This window comes from Falco cherrug, chromosome 1, assembly GCF_023634085.1.
Source record: "Falco cherrug isolate bFalChe1 chromosome 1, bFalChe1.pri, whole genome shotgun sequence".
Classification (NCBI taxonomy): Eukaryota; Metazoa; Chordata; class Aves; order Falconiformes; family Falconidae; genus Falco; species Falco cherrug.
Window position 1 is genome coordinate 4,558,023 of NC_073697.1, and position 15,334 is coordinate 4,573,356.

General features: G+C 41.6%; 2 protein-coding genes and 1 long non-coding RNA gene across 27 annotated transcripts in view; 1 reads left to right on the forward strand and 2 right to left on the reverse strand.

Moving 5' to 3' along the window:
* The window catches only part of LOC114017575 (uncharacterized), a 35,572-nt gene extending 29,727 nt beyond the window's left edge, over positions 1–5,845 (reverse strand). For 21 of the 23 annotated variants that reach the window (XR_008730859.1, XR_008730858.1, XR_008730842.1 and 18 more), the window contains exon 1: positions 649–5,845. This is a non-coding gene — a long non-coding RNA (uncharacterized LOC114017575). The remainder of the gene's footprint in view (positions 1–648) is intronic. The other 2 variants (XR_008730848.1, XR_008730847.1) reach the window with 2 other exon arrangements.
* A 28-nt stretch (positions 5,846–5,873) lies between these two features.
* Positions 5,874–12,535, reverse strand: RWDD4 (RWD domain containing 4). 2 transcript variants are annotated; one of them, XM_055701668.1, is made up of 7 exons: positions 12,367–12,533; positions 11,954–12,034; positions 9,358–9,467; positions 9,103–9,247; positions 8,143–8,257; positions 7,136–7,185; positions 5,874–6,968 (listed from the first exon to the last, which is right to left on the reverse strand). In XM_055701668.1, the coding sequence occupies exons 1-7, from the start codon at positions 12,388–12,390 to the stop codon at positions 6,831–6,833; spliced, it is 663 nt and encodes a 220-aa protein (XP_055557643.1). In that variant the 5' UTR covers positions 12,391–12,533; the 3' UTR covers positions 5,874–6,830. The 2 variants fall into 2 exon arrangements, with proteins under 2 accessions (XP_055557643.1, XP_055557649.1); XM_055701674.1 differs by lacking the exon at positions 11,954–12,034 and having other exon boundaries at positions 12,367–12,535.
* Positions 12,536–12,781: 246 nt separating this feature from the next.
* Positions 12,782–15,334, forward strand: part of TRAPPC11 (trafficking protein particle complex subunit 11) — a 29,243-nt gene continuing 26,690 nt past the window's right edge. Inside the window, exons 1-3 of one of the 2 annotated variants that reach the window (XM_055701625.1) lie at positions 12,782–13,262; positions 14,170–14,339; positions 14,751–14,821. In XM_055701625.1, the coding sequence (XP_055557600.1) occupies positions 13,059–13,262; positions 14,170–14,339; positions 14,751–14,821 (445 nt within the window). In that variant the 5' untranslated portion in view covers positions 12,782–13,058. The remainder of the gene's footprint in view (positions 13,263–14,169; positions 14,340–14,750; positions 14,822–15,334) is intronic. The other variant, XM_055701621.1, reaches the window with a different exon arrangement.

A 15,334-nucleotide genomic window follows, 5' to 3' on the forward strand; every position in this document is an offset into this window, starting at 1 on the left:
ACTGCTTTCCTACTTATAGAGACACTAGGAAGCAAAACACTAAGCATCTGCTTGGTAACTACCAGGGGGAAATAAACCCCACTACCAAAACCCAAAAAGCATGTAGTCACAGAAAGTAAATCTTTCCATGCATTCATTTTCATATAAACATAAGATAGGCAGCTTTAATTTTGGCACATCCTTACTTCTCAGTGAGATTGATTTCCTTCCTTTGAGTGGATTTGTAACTTTAGCACTATTTTAACCTAGGAAATAAATTTCTATACTACATCCTGTACTTCTATCATCTAAAGACATACGTCATGGGGGGGAGAATCATAATCATAATCATGCTATATGCCAGTTAACTAAAACATGGTAATATTCTAGTGCTGATCATCAGAGAAAAACGTAAAACTGATAATGCTGTGCAAATTGGTAAACATCTATAGAGGCTATGTACTTTTTATCAACAGGCTGATACATTTTCCCTGTACTATTATAAAAACTCTCTTCAAGGTCAATTGAACCACAGTTTTCCCTATAAGTACAGATCAAATGGTTCCCCATGGTGGAGACAGCAGGTCTTTAGACAGTAATGCTTTTTTCATGCTTGCTTATTTTTCCTGCAGAAAAATCGTAAAATGCTCTACTGACAGAAACACTTACTTGATTTAAAGTAAGATCCTGCTTTGAAGAGTGAGTCCATACAAGACTATGTTTATCATCTTTTAGTGACACTGTAACAGATAATGGTTTGAGAAGGAAAAGATTATCTTTTCTTGAATGATATCTTCCAAATGTTACCAGTAATGAAGATACTGCAGAAGAAATCATGCCCTCAGAGACACCCACGCAACCCCATTCCTCTGCACTAAGGCTGTGCAGTTACGATTCGACTTTCTCTCTCATTGCTCATCTCACAACATAACCAATATGCAGTAGGTAATCACAGTAAGTTTTCAAATTTCTGCCGTATTGTAAACACGAATACTTAAAACACATACTACTGTAGGAAACACAAGCATGAATGCTCAGACACAGCCGCAAGGGATAGCTATGTAAAACTTTATACTAGATGGACAAACTTGTACTCTGACATAGGACACTGGTGTCTGGATACAGATTCTCCTATGTCTTGTGTAATTCAGCCATTTGGAGTCACTCCTCAATTTGCTCTGAATAAAGTAAAGAGAAGAGAAAGTTAATTCTTTCTTTCATACACATGAAATATTCTAACATGATTTTCCAGTGCCTAGTCAATATGTTTTGTCTTAGCTTTTTTCTGAGAGTACGCCAAACTTGCAGAGGTTGCTTCTGTGGGCTCAGAAAGAGATAACGTGAAGTACAACAGCCAAACAAACAGAAGTTTTCACAACCACAGAGCAGCCCCATTCTGAGATGAGGCCAATTCCATGTTGGTGAAAGAATAGGCGACAGTGACAGAAAGAAAATCTACAGTCCTAGTCTTTTACCATAACCCAACCTCATGCCACAATTTACAGCTCCGCAGCCATAAGCTTAGCTTTTGGTTTGTTGTATTGTCTTGCAGCAATGAAAATTCATCCCCTATGCTCTTTTAGTTTTGCGTGTGAGGCTGCTTTTCCCCCTCCATTTCCTCCTCCAATTCACCCAGAATTCTCATACTTCTGGCATTTTCTCTGCTGAATGAACATTTCTTACCATCTTCATTCTGCTGTTAACTACGAGTGCATAGGGTGCCACACCGTAAGCCACAAAACATAGTTGAAGGAAACAATTTCCAGAGGGGAATGGTTTCTGGTTCAGACCAGTTCAATGATTTTCACAGCACGAAGTTCACAGTATAACCCCAAACCACTTGTACTGCCCAAGATGAAAGGAGTATAGTCTCCCTACATTTGCACTTCTATCGAAGGTCCTATATGTAGAACTGCTGGCTTTTTCCTACTGTTCTTTTATTCACCAAAACCTTATCGCTCATCAGCTGGGCACACTTTATCTATCCACCCCACATACAACCAGTTGCAGCAGTACTGCAGACATGAGCAGCTTTATTTCAGTGTCAGCTGTGCCAGGCTGACCAGCAGGGTGAGCAGAATATACTGGGTACACGCTCCGGATTATCACAGCTGTCACCACTCAACCTGCTCAAAAGCACTTTGCATTATTCCCTGGGATTCGGTACATACAGTGTAACCAGGCATCTTTGGTCTTGGTACTAACAGCACTGAATGAAATTGTCTTTAACCTCATGCAAATACAACTAAAGACTACTTTGAAGTTTCATCTGAAATAAGGTATAAAATACCAAGGCGATAGTGACAGTTCTTGTGCCCCTGCCATATTTTTTTTTTCTTTTTGGCGCAGTCTTCAGATACCCATATCAACAACAAAAAAAGAGGGGGACAGATTTTTGAGAAAAGGTCACTCCTCAAAGAGTGTTTTAGAGAGACCAAATAATTTTACAGCAAAAACTCTATACATCCTACGCTACTAGCTCCTGTAAGTTGAGGCTGGAAAGTACACTGCCTAGTGATGTGCTCCAGGGCACCACAAGGACTGACAGAGAGGGAAAAAAAGGCAGGGGGTGGGGAGAGAGACTCCTGGCTCCCTTAACAGCAGGCAAACAAACCACAGAATGATAGCCCACTGAGAAAAGTTTCGAAAGAAATAAAAATGCATAGCTTAAAATTAATTAACTTTCAAAGGCATTAGGAATATTAACCAATTCAAATATGTACTAAAAGGCTGAAGAGAACAATTTCAGCTAAAAAAATCTGTATTCCATTTAAGCATTGGTATTGCCACCTCAATTTTCTGCATAAAATTTGTCCCAGCGAAGAGACAAATTTCAAAAGGAGAAAAAAGTAAGCTATGCTTGATCAGGTAAGATTTTCCAAATGGTTACAGCAAAAACACTCCAGAAAAGAACTATTTTTAAAAAAAGCCCTTTCAACTAGTGCTTCAGTAAGGCAATTGGTATCCATGCAGTATAGAAAAATTTTAAACTGACAAATTCCTTTTTAATCATCCTGTATTTTGGACACTTGCTACTTTTACTTTACTGTTACTAGTATTGACACTTGTCTTCTCAGGCCAACTGAAGCTCTACTGCAAAATCAATGAATTTAAATAGGCAGTGTAGTCCTACATTCGAGAGACTTACTGAAATACAGCTTAAACCACCGTTTTTCCACTGCCAATGGGTGCTTACTCAAAAAATGGTGGCAGCAGTGGTGGTGTATTTTTCAACAGTGTTTAGAATTCCCTCGATAGTCATGATCTCTGTTTACAGTTGGGCCTTTCTTGATAAGTATTATTACATTTTCCCTCCCCTTTGCTGTCAGTGCCCAGGCCTCTCCATAATATCATGTAGATTCTTGAAACGACCCTGTTCCAAGCATCACATCATACAAGAAAATGGTTTAATGACACAAATTACCTTTCAAAATTTACGCAGGAGCAAAGAACTGATACAAAATTTCCCAATGCAAAGTATTTCCCTTGAAAGTAGACTTCCAAACAAGTGCATGATTACTAACAGAACCAGAGGAGACTGCCTGGATATCTTCACAAGAGCATGTGATTTACAGGCAGACGAGGAGCTGAAAAATCAGGCATTTCACAAAGTTAACAAGTTAGCCATCACACACAGTAATACTAAAAAAGCAAGAGATGTGGTTCTTATTTGTCCCTCCCTAACTAATCTATTCAGACAAATTGTCATGGCAACTTGATTTATACACCAAGGATACTAGGGAAGACAAGTCGATGTCCCTTGGAGACATTGTGAATAGAAGATAGTGCTGCCCATTCTGATGCTGGCAGAGACTAAAGCTAAATGACCTTCCCTGTTACAGGCTCACCATGTTACTACCAGAGTAACTTCTCCCCGCAGTGTTACTCACTCCCTGCTAGGCACTCTTGCTCAGATTGCAGCCATGAGCCTCCCATTTATGTCAAAGGCAACACTGAATCATTTGGAAAATGTCCTTCCTTGTGTACTTTACCAGCTTTTACTAAATGTGAGTTCCAGAAGAAATCATGACTTTCTAAAATTAACAATTCTTTAAGAATTAATAGTATTTTCCTTCTTGAAGAAGCACATACATTTCTTGATTTTAACCCAGGTGTTGCAGTGAAATCTACAGCTTCTTGGTGGATGACAGCAGTACAGACCGTATTTCTTTCAGATCTCTTCACAGTATCTTCAGAAGACTGAAAACAACGAACAAAGTCAACTTTTTTTCCTTCACCTGCAGTCACATTTCGTGCAACATTTTTTTAATGTATTTTAAAATACATATATATATGTGAAGACAAGCAGTAATTTTGCAATACATTTAGTGTATCCTCCCTTGCTAAAACAGAAATAAATACAATTATGTAGTATTATTATGTACGTTGCATATAAGTTCTCTCAACACAGGCAGCAGCATAAACACTTCCACTCCATCAACTGAAGTCCTGATACGACAGTCACAGGAGCTATCCTGTACGGGCTACAAAGGCTCTCAGCACCACCGATCACAGCATCCACAGCCTGTGCCTCTCACCTCACCTCTCCCCCTCCCCAAACGCTGTGCCTAGCGTGTGCAGTGAGTGCACTCCTGCCAGGAGACACCGGACTTGCTGCGTGTACTCAAGGTAATCGATATTCTCCTATGACTCTCAGGGGGATGACTGACCCTCACGTTAATAACAAACACAGCTACCCTGAAAAACACATCAACATATACCAAGAGGGAAGATAGAATTCTTCCACCCATTTTTAAGAATGCTTTCTTTGTAATAGAAAATCCTTTGCAAGTTCAAACTTGGCCCGGAAGTGCAGTAGGCAATACAAAATTTTACAAAAATAAACACATACCACAGCAGATAAATAGGCATTTATTAAAGTTCATCTCAAAACAAACCAAAATAAAGGACATTAAGGCATCTTGTATTCAGTAACTGTTCATATAGTAAAGATTGACTTCTCTTTCTGATACAAGAGAGCAGATTAGGGGAAAAAAAAAAGTTCTCCCAACACATCTGGCAGAGTGCTGACTTCCACTCTCCCACCACTCACTCAGCAAGTCCCTCCAAGGAATGCCCTTTTCTCCAATGAAAGAGCTACAAAATCCCAACACTCATTGAGACATGTGCAAGAAAGCACTTCTCCCTCCCCTCAGACATCCGACCTCCTGCAAAGATGTACACTGGAGAAAGACTTAATGGATATCGCAGAGAATAAAGAAGACACACTCCTGCTATAACCACTCATTTTTGAGCAGACTAGAATGTTTGGCCTTGCTTTCCCTAGTATTTACTATTTCAGCCAGTAACTAGTGAAAACGGGACCACAAGCTCTAGTCTGTATTGCAATGTAACAATTTTTATGTTCTTCTACATTCATATTAAACAAATGACAAAGGTCTTGTTTCCATGGAATAATTTATTGTGATGAATTATGCTGTCAAGTGTCCAATCACTGTTATAGTGCTTTTTTCTTCAATTGGAATAAGAACATCGGGAAATGTTTACAGTATCACTGGGTTCACTATAACAGGATTTTACTACAGAGCAAAATATAAATTAATAAACGCTGCACACAGCACTATTCACTTCACCACATTGGCTCTCTATATCCTTTGTCACATTCTAACCTTCATTTAAGGCAAATTTGTTGGTTTATTTTTCCAAAGAAGACCACATAGTCTCTAGATAAACTTGTGTGACTAGGTTTGTGAGTTAGGAAATCGAGCTTTATAAAATGTTTACTTCAACAAATAGGAAAGTTATTTAAGAGAAAGATGGTGACCCAAAATTGCACTGTATTAAAAGGTGGAGTTTCCTTGTACCAAAGTCCTTTATTCATCATCTTTAGAACCAGTTTTGCTTAACTATAAAAGAGACACAAAAAGAAAGTATTCAAAGTTTAGACTGCCATTCCATTTATTAGGAAACAAGAACAACATTATCTCCATCTTACATAGAGCATATGTATACTTAATTAATAAAACAGACTGATTGCACTACTGTACCAGGAGACTGAAAAGCATCAAAAATTATTTCTTAAGCTTAAACACTAAATGAACTTATTTCCTGAACGTGGAAGTTGATTTTAAAAAAAACACCACCCCCACTCCCCAGAAAAACCTCAGGGTACCATTTCTATTTAATCTGAAGACTCTGTCACCAGCTCTCCAAAATAAAAAAGATGAAGAATGGAAAAAGTTATCTTCACAGATCTCTGAGAGAATTCCATATAGAAATTTACACAATACAAAATGAAACATTAACTTACTATTTCTCACTTTTTAAAACTAAGTTTATAATTACTAAATGTAGTGCACATGATTGCGAAATCTGTCTGGAATAAAAGACATCCACTACAAATAGCCACTTTTAACTCAGAAGGACTCTGCCAAAACCCACCATCATAATTTACTTGCTCTTATTTAACAATTGGAAATGGTGCTAATCTTACACCAAAAATTACTCATAGTTGCATAAAATAAAATAGTTTGCTTTCAAAATTGTCAAGCAGCTATACTAATTTCCACTGAATCAGAAAAGACAAGAGGGTGGAAGAACAATGCTGAGGGAGCAAGCAGAAAATAATTATTCACTGGAGGAGCTGTGACCAAGAATGATCTGGCTTGTAGGAGACTGGAAGGAGCTCCCACTTGGGATAGCTCCCTTTTTCTGCTTACTCATCCATTGCCCTCCAAAACGTGGCAGCACCACTAACTTTATTTTACATCGTGTTGCCATATGAAGACAGAATATTTGCAGTGCATTTAGCTAGCAAAGCCCTCTCATCGTAAAACGAAAATTTAATTGCTCAATAAATAAAAAAGAAATACTAAACCAACAAAGAGGAATCAAAGTCTGACTCTAGTACTCCACACTAAGCATTTGAGAAATATGTAAATACGAATCCCAAATGAGCAACGTTTCATACTATTTCTTGCAAATCTTTTCAACATTAAAATAAAAGGTAACTTGAAAATACTTACATGCTAGATGCACACAGAAATGAATCAGTCACCACAGTCAAATCCAAACAAAGTTAGGAAGAAAACCAAGAAAAAACATCAGATTAGTTTTCTTCAGATATAAGTACAAATTATTTTTAATGTACATATGCAGGAATTTCATAATACCGCATATAATACAGTCCTGTTACCTTAATTACGTCTACCCAGTTCCATCCTCGTGGAAGCTCCCCTTTCTTATCTGCAGAATAAGAAAGTTTTGTTTTCAACACACACGCTAAGGGGGATCTTTATCTTTCTTCTAAAATCAACACACAAATCTAATGATTCAAAACCTTATTTTTTCCACTACAAAGCCATGACGACAAAACCAGATATTAATGTCTTAAACACCTCTTGTTCTTCAAAATAATTCTGTTGAAATAAAAACAGCTCAGTCCATCTGACATTTAATTTAGAGGGCAACTCCAACACAAGCTGGGCTGACCAGCAACAATGCACTCTGTCCGAGAACAGAATTTTGCACATCTTTTCCTTCATACATACAAGATTTAATCTGCCAATTATACATTAGGTTAGGTGAATGATATGCCGAAATGACTATCACAGGGTACAACTTATTGCTGCAATAGGATAGCATTATCCAGATCATTATTAAAAATTAAGGTTGAACACATAAAAGTCATCAGTAGGATCAGCTAAAATATTGAATGCTTTTCAATCAAAACCCTACCATTTCATTGAAAGCATAAAGTATTTGCAGAAGCACCTCGATTTTTAGGATACAAACTAAATTAAATGTTTTATTTTCAGTTCCAAACCAAATATGTAATTTCTAAATGAAAGTATTTAATAACGTGAATTATTTACGAGGGTTCATCAACAATCCATGTCTTTTGCTGAAAGTGACTTTTTGGAAGTTCCAAATGTTCTCCTCCCACAAGTATTTTTTCAAAATTTCACTTTTGTTACAAATTGAAATAAAAAAATAAAACAAAAGCAATGACATCTTGAAATCCATACTCTATAGAAAGTTGCTTTGACCAGAACTAACATCTCAGGGAAGAATAATTCATCTAAAACAAGCAAAACAGAGACCACAGTTAATCTTATAACCAAATGACCACGGATTCTGACTTCAGCAAGATGTCACTGCGATAAAATCTGGATTCTCATACTGCTCAAACAAAACACAAACCTGTTTTATCAGCTAGTTTTCGTTTCTGGGTTTTGGATAACTGCTCCTTTTTATCTTTTTTCTTACTTGCTGGTGCATCAGGAGTTCCAGTTGCAATACTATTGCTTACTGAAGTCTGACAAGGATAAAAATGGTTGTTAATATTTTGCGTATTAGTTTCACAGACACCTCTCTGTGTGATTACTGAACCCGACATACTGAAGTATCCTGACTGTCAGAAAGAAGCAATGCTGCCAAGCAGTCTGCAGCTTTTAATCAACATATAGTCATGACTGTAGTTTTAAAACAGCATGTGTTGGAGACTGGGATTATTCCCTTTCAGAGTTGCAAAGGGCACCTCTTAACACTTTTTAAACTTAATCACGGAGTGTGATTTAGTCAGAAGGGATTCAGACTTACCAAACATGGAAACCATTCCAAATTTGGCAAATTGCAGCACCACAATGGCCAATAACTTCCTTACACAACAAGAAGCCACAAAGAGACCCAGCCTGACTCATTCAAGACCCTGGAGGTGCACTTATGCAATCCATTGCATCCCAGCAAGGTTGCAGTAATTTGCCACCCCCCACAACCCCCAGATGCCTTTAATCTGTTTCAGTTCTCATTAGTTTTGCTTCTGCTCCAAGTCTCAACTTTTATGTTATTCAGTGGGACAGAATGCAGCCCACCAACATTTTGGTGTAACAGCAAAATAACAATTAAATGTAACAACTACGACCGCAGAGCATTGTGGCATTATGCTCTGTGTGTCACTGTTTAGCTACTAACATGTGTATACCCAATATACTCATTAACAACATAAAGACAGAGCTATGAAGTATTTAGAGTTGTAATAATTTTTTTTTCAGTTATAAAAGCAAGAGATTAAAATCTGAATTTATCAAGCAGGGAATTGGACTCAATGATCCTTACCGGGTGCCTTCCAACTTGAGATATTCTATGGTTCTATCTACTTACCACAGTGTTTACAGGCTGATTTTCCATGAACACCTCTTTATTATCTTTGGCATATTCAAAAAGTGTGTATGTCATAGCAGTTCCAAGATTCGCTTCAACTTCTACCATTAACTTATCCAATATACTTTGCTTAATAGCTGAAGATCTAAAAGAAATCATAAAACTCAACTATAATCTAGACAGATGAAGAAAAGCTTGTTAACTGAAAAGCCAACACATACGAGGCTAGGGAGCGAAGCTGTCGTAAGAGCTTACATTGTGTTGTTGAAGAACGCATCCATCGATATGACTGGTGCTGTTTGTGGATATGTTTCTGGCCAAGAAACTTCTATTAGAAAGGCTTTGGGATCTCCACTTTCACCTATCTGAAGTGAAAAGAAAAACTTTACAAATCAACAGTTTCCAGTCACTTATCAAGGATTACAATGCCAATATGCAAGTCTTTTGCTTCTTTAAGACTATCCAGACTCCTGAAGATAACAACTATTTTCATAAAATTATCCATTAGAAAATAAAGCTGTTCTCTAGAAAAAGTATTACATTTCTCACATCAATATTAACCTCTACCCTGCAGTTTTCACCCTAGGAAAAGCAGCAGGAACATTCAAAGCTGTCTTTATGTTTTTGGATTTTTTTTAATTGCTTGGTTTTAAAAGCTACTTTGTAGCACCTACAAGCCAAATATTACACAACCATATATGAGAAGAGAAAAGGTGAAGGCTTCTTCCCCCCCCCCCCAACCATGCTCAGAGCAATATGAAAACAAAACACAAGACAGTGTTGAAATAAAGATGATGATAAACCAGTGACCTAAGATAGCAAAATAACAGATAAGAATTTCAATATTTATGTGTCAGCCCTACAGATATTTTATTTCACTATAAGTAAGCATGAGTAGTAAAAGATTTAAGAAGTCAGTAGCATGGGACAGTATAAAAAAATCATAAGATTTAAAAAAGGCAGATTTTAATATAAATGATCATGCACATCAATTCAGTGAACCCCAATTACATATAAAGTCCTTATAATTATGTTAAAATAAACAAAACCCAAATATTTTTTTAAAAATTAAAACCAGTATAGGTATTACCAAAGGCATACTGTACAAACAGAAATAACTGTTTCCCACCCACAAGGATTTGGAAGACTAGCACAACAAAGCTGGTTAAATCTGTATTCTAGAACCACCTGAAAATTCTCTCACATTTCCCTCATTTCAGAATAGTTATAATCGGGATTCATCAAATTACGTGGAATGAAGTGTAGCCAGAAGAAAAGTTCTAATGATGGTAAAGCTACTGTACTTCAAAATTAGAAAAGGAAAAATAAAAGAAAAAAAGAAAAAAAGTTGGTGCTTTTTTATTTACAGTGTCTTTTTCAGCAGAGTGGACTCACTGACATTGAGAAGCATCTGTTTCAGAGGTGCAATAGAATCTGCAACATTTTTCAAGATGTCGTCTACAGTGTTGCATTCCACTTCCCCCTGCTACCAAGAGGAGAACTGGTGGTGCGGAGTTCTCTCAGGAAAGCACTGCCTGCACTCTAGGCAAATCCATACAGAAAGCTACATGACCGTGCTCCTCCTTGTCAGTGCAACCTTAAAAATTGGGTAGCCTCACTTTAAAAGGTGCTGCTACATTTCCTCAGTATTTGAAAAATCTTTGTTTGATCTCAATTTCATAGTACGCTGATCACAAAACAGCTGTGTTCTGTATGTGAGACGTGAGAGACACGAGGCTTAGCGAAGTGGCATACGAATTCTTTCTACCTTCTCATGCACTTACCTGCATTACGCCTTCTCATAATACAAATTCTTCTTCATGGGAATGATTTATTATTGCCTTTATCTGACACTAAGTTTTACAGTACTTAAATTGAGTTACCCTAACTTTTGACAATTATTTTTTGCCTTATAAAAATCAGCAATGACCAAAGCTAGTAAAATGTAGAATGATACACTGTAGGCTTGTAGGCATGTCACATTCACTCTTTTTGAGGAACTTAAATTTACTAAGAATGCTCCGATCAGTGAAGGAAGGCTGCACTTACATGGATTGGATTCAAGTGCTATTAATTAAATTGGCCTATGCCTCATTACAATTACTGATGTTATTCTGAAGTTATTTGAGAAATCGCAAAAAGCTGATTTTAGATGCTTCCTCCCCACTACAGCCATATGACATTTTCAGAAGTCTCCCTTCTGTCCCATGGGTGTCTAAATTTTCATCAGCAAAGTTCTTTGGCTGTCCGAAGATCTGTCTCAGTCCATGCTCTGAACTTCCAGGTCTTAAAATTCGGGAAGGCTGGCAAGAATTTCATGCCAGAATCTAATCACATACTTCAAGCTCAGCACTCCCTGTAAGTCTCTCCTGTCCATATCAGCGCACATTTTGTGGATTTTCTCTTTAGCAGGTTGACAAGGCATGTCAACTACCTCTGCACAAGAGACTAGAACCTTGTAACTGAGCAATAAGGAAGGTTGAAAGCTCTACATATAAACATCTCTATAAGTGACATTTCTGACCAGATAGTTTAAGTATTTCTCAGCAGGCTGGCTCCTTCAGCCAGCTTGACAGTTCTAGTTGTGCAGTACACAGACCTGTAAGTAGGATGTCTAGCTAAGAGGATAATAAACCCACACTGGGAGGCAGATGCCTAAACGTGAAGCATCGTGCTGTCGAGCAGCATCGTACCAAAGATCCTGAAACAACGGCCTAAGGATCTAGCTTTTACTGCACGTCAAACACCCATTTGTTTTAGGAAAACCCTGGTACGTCAACTAGAAGACAGCAGAGTAACTTCCAGGCGAAGCCTGCACTGCAGCGACTCGCAGCCCTTCGCCTTGCCTTACCCTGTACTGGAAGGAAACGGGGCTAAGCTCCCTGAAGCACAGATCTCCCTCGTAGATTGAGCGCAGCGCTTCCAGCTCCATCTGTGGCCAAGAGCAGGGACGGGGGTTACCGATCCCAGCACAGGGAGCTCGCCCCCAGCCGCGGAGGGTTTGCGAAGGGGCACGGCCCCGCCGGTTTCCCGCCCTCCTCTGACCGCCCCCCTCCCCCCGCCTCCTCGCTCGCCCAAGCGGCTGGTTCTTTCCTCCCGCCCCCCGCCCCCGGGCCGCCTCCCCTCCGAGGCCCCGCTCCCCACACGGAGGCTCCCTGCCGGCCCCGGGCCCGCTGCGGGGGAGCCCCCTGGGTCCGTTTCTCCCTCAGGCAGCGGCGCCTCACGGCCTCCCCTCCCCCCGCGTGAGCAGGGCCCAGGACTCACCTCCTGGTCCTCGTTGGCCGCCATGGCGCGCGCTGCGGGGGAGGCAGCGCGCGGAGCTCTCCGTCCCCCTCCCCCTCTCCCTCGCCGCCGCCGGGGCTGGGCGGGCCTGGCTGGCGCGGCGCGGCCCAGCCGCTATCGCACGGGGAGGCCCGAGCGGCCCCGCCCGACGGACACACCTCCCCTGAGGACAGCACGGGTCACCCGGCCGCTCGCTGTTATTGGTCGCCTCTTCCCCTAGTCACCCCCTCCCTGTCTTCCCATTGGCCAGAGCAGCCAGTCTCTCCTCCCTCCCTTCTTTAGCTAACTGGCTCCTTGGCCAGTGACGTCTCCGTGCGGGCCCCTCTGATTGGCCCGGCGGCGGAGCGGAGGCGCCGATTGGCCGCTTCTGCTGCCCTTCCGATGCCCGCCGCTTGCTTCCTGGGGCGGCGGCCCTCCCTCGCCCAGCCCGCGGCGTCTCCCGTGACCTGCGGCCGCTCCCGGCTGACGCTGCCCGGCGCTGAGCTCTGGCCCGGGGCGGTGAGCGGCGCCCCGCTGTGGGGGGACGGGCTCGGCGTCGTGCCAGCGCCCGGCGGGCCAGCGGGGAGCTCCCGCAGCCGGGGCGGGCCGGGTAGGAGCGGCCGGCCTGGGCCGCCAAGGCGCCGCGCTAAGAGCCGCTCCGCTGCCGCCTCGCAGGCCGCCTGCCCGGGTGCAGCATGACCCCGACGCAGTGGGACTTCCCGGTGGAGCTGTGCTGCCGGCCCATGGCGTTTGTCACCCTCACCGGCTTGGATGTGGTGTATAACGCCGTGCACCGGGCCGTGTGGGACGCCTTCTGCGCCAACCGGAGGGCCGACCGCGTCCCCATCTCCTTCAAAGTGCTTCCCGGCGACCACGAGTACCCCAAGTGCAGGACGAAGGTAGCGAGCGGCGTGCGTCCCGTCTGCTCCCCGGCCCGGCGGGCCCGGCCCCACGGCGCTTTCAGGCCTCCGCCCCGCGGCGGGAGCCGGCGGCTGCCTGAGGGGAAGGGCCGCAGCAGGGGCTGGGCCGAGCGGCGCTGGGCCGGGCTCCTGCCGCCTTTCCCCCGCTGCTGGAGGGGGCCTGGGAGCGTGAAGTCAGAAAAACGGCCAGGGCTGAGGGGAAGCCAGGGGTGTTGCCAGGCGTGGGAAACCAGGGTGCCTTAGCTCATGAGCCAGAAGCAGAGAAAGCCAGTACGGTTTACTTTTTTGAGGCACTTGGTGTTCATTTAGTCAGCGTTAAGGTGTGCTTGTAAAATTTGAGCTTGAATGAAGCCTAGAGTTTAGCTCTGGAAGGAGGTAGGTGTTTGAAATCAGTATATTCTGAACAAGCGTTAAGCCTTCAAGTGAAGTGTGGCAGAAGGAATCGCTCTTCCTCTGCTTTCTGCCTTGCAGTGGCAGCTAAAAAGCAACGTTAATGGGTTTAGCCCTTGGAAAACTAGTAATTCTGTGATGCTGACAAAGAACAAGAATCCAGACTGGTTTCTCCCAGCTCTGTTTCAGAGCCCCGTTTTAAACAGAGCCTAATGTTTCTTTTAAGTGCGTGCAGTGTGCTTCTGGACTTGAGCCTTTTCTCCAGTCTACCTGGAATCTGTTCTTTGATGCTGATTATCTCAGATATCAGGCACCGAGGCCAGGTAACAAGGGGTATGACTTAATAGGAAGCAAAGGCTTGAGGGAAAGAATGTTAAAGGAAAGATGACAAACATATCCTCAAGTGACAAGAGTGATAGGAGCAATTATCTTTCTCCTGCTATAATTGTATGTAAATGGATGTGGTAGCTTGCTTTAATACCCACAATATTTTCAGAGGACGTCCTATGAATGGTATATCCCAAAAGGAATCCTGAAGACTGGTTGGATGAACAAACACCTGAATTTGGTTCCAGCACTTGTGGTGGTGTTCTATGAACTAGACTGGGATGAGCCACAATGGAAAGAGAAGCAGTTGGAATGTGCTACTCGAGTTGAAATTGTCAGGTAGAGTTTTTTCACTTGGTTCGTAATGTACTACGAGCTAGTGGTGTGAGTTGCAGAATCCTTTTTGCATTTTAAAATATATACAATTTTTTTTCTTAGACACAAATTAATGGAAAATTGAACTTTGCTTTTTAACGTGCAACTGACAGCAAAGAAACTTCTTTTAATGGTTTATTTGTCAGAGTTACTTAAGTAAAAACAGCCCCTGAAGTTTTGCTTGTTAAACTCAGCTGTCCCATCTGAACAAAAAAAGGAACACTGTGTTCTGTAGATGATGCAGCATATTGCTCTTCGGTGTTTTAACCATGTAACATTCTTTCACTGTTTCCATCTAGACTGGAATATCGTTTTGTTCTAATTCAGAAATAAGAAGTGAAACCTTGATGCTGTGTTATGTTGCTTTTGTTTTAGGCAAAGTTTGCAGGGAAGAAATACGAAAGTTGCCGTGGTTTTGATTCAGAAAAAAACACCATTACCTCCAGGTACTAGGAAAGTCTGTGCACAGTTGTGGTGATCTCATTTTGCAGAAGGCCTGATCAACTGAGTTATCATTTATCATGTTATCTGTAGTCCTTGACGTAATGTCATCTACATACATTAAATGCATTGTGGCTGCAGAAAGGTTTACAAATGGAAAGAGTGCTCCAGCCAGTTGGCCTTGAACATTTGATAATCCTTAAATTCTTCCTCTTAAGTCTACACAGTATCAAAAATAGTTTGCTAGTGTTAATACACATGATATGCCTCCTTTGAAACAAGTTGCATTTTAAACCTTGCTTGAGATCAAGAAAAGCTGTAAATGCAATGAGAACGTAGAGGAAGGGTATTTGATGCCTACAGAAGCTTTTTAGTTTAACTCTGTTTTAATCAATAACATCTTGGAGTCAAGTGGAGCTGTGAAATGTCATAGATTTTAACCTTATGTTTCTGTAGAGCTTCTGCTTCAGTTATAGCTGCCTACTTTCTAGAGTCTGGCAAACTTTTTTTTTCCCCTC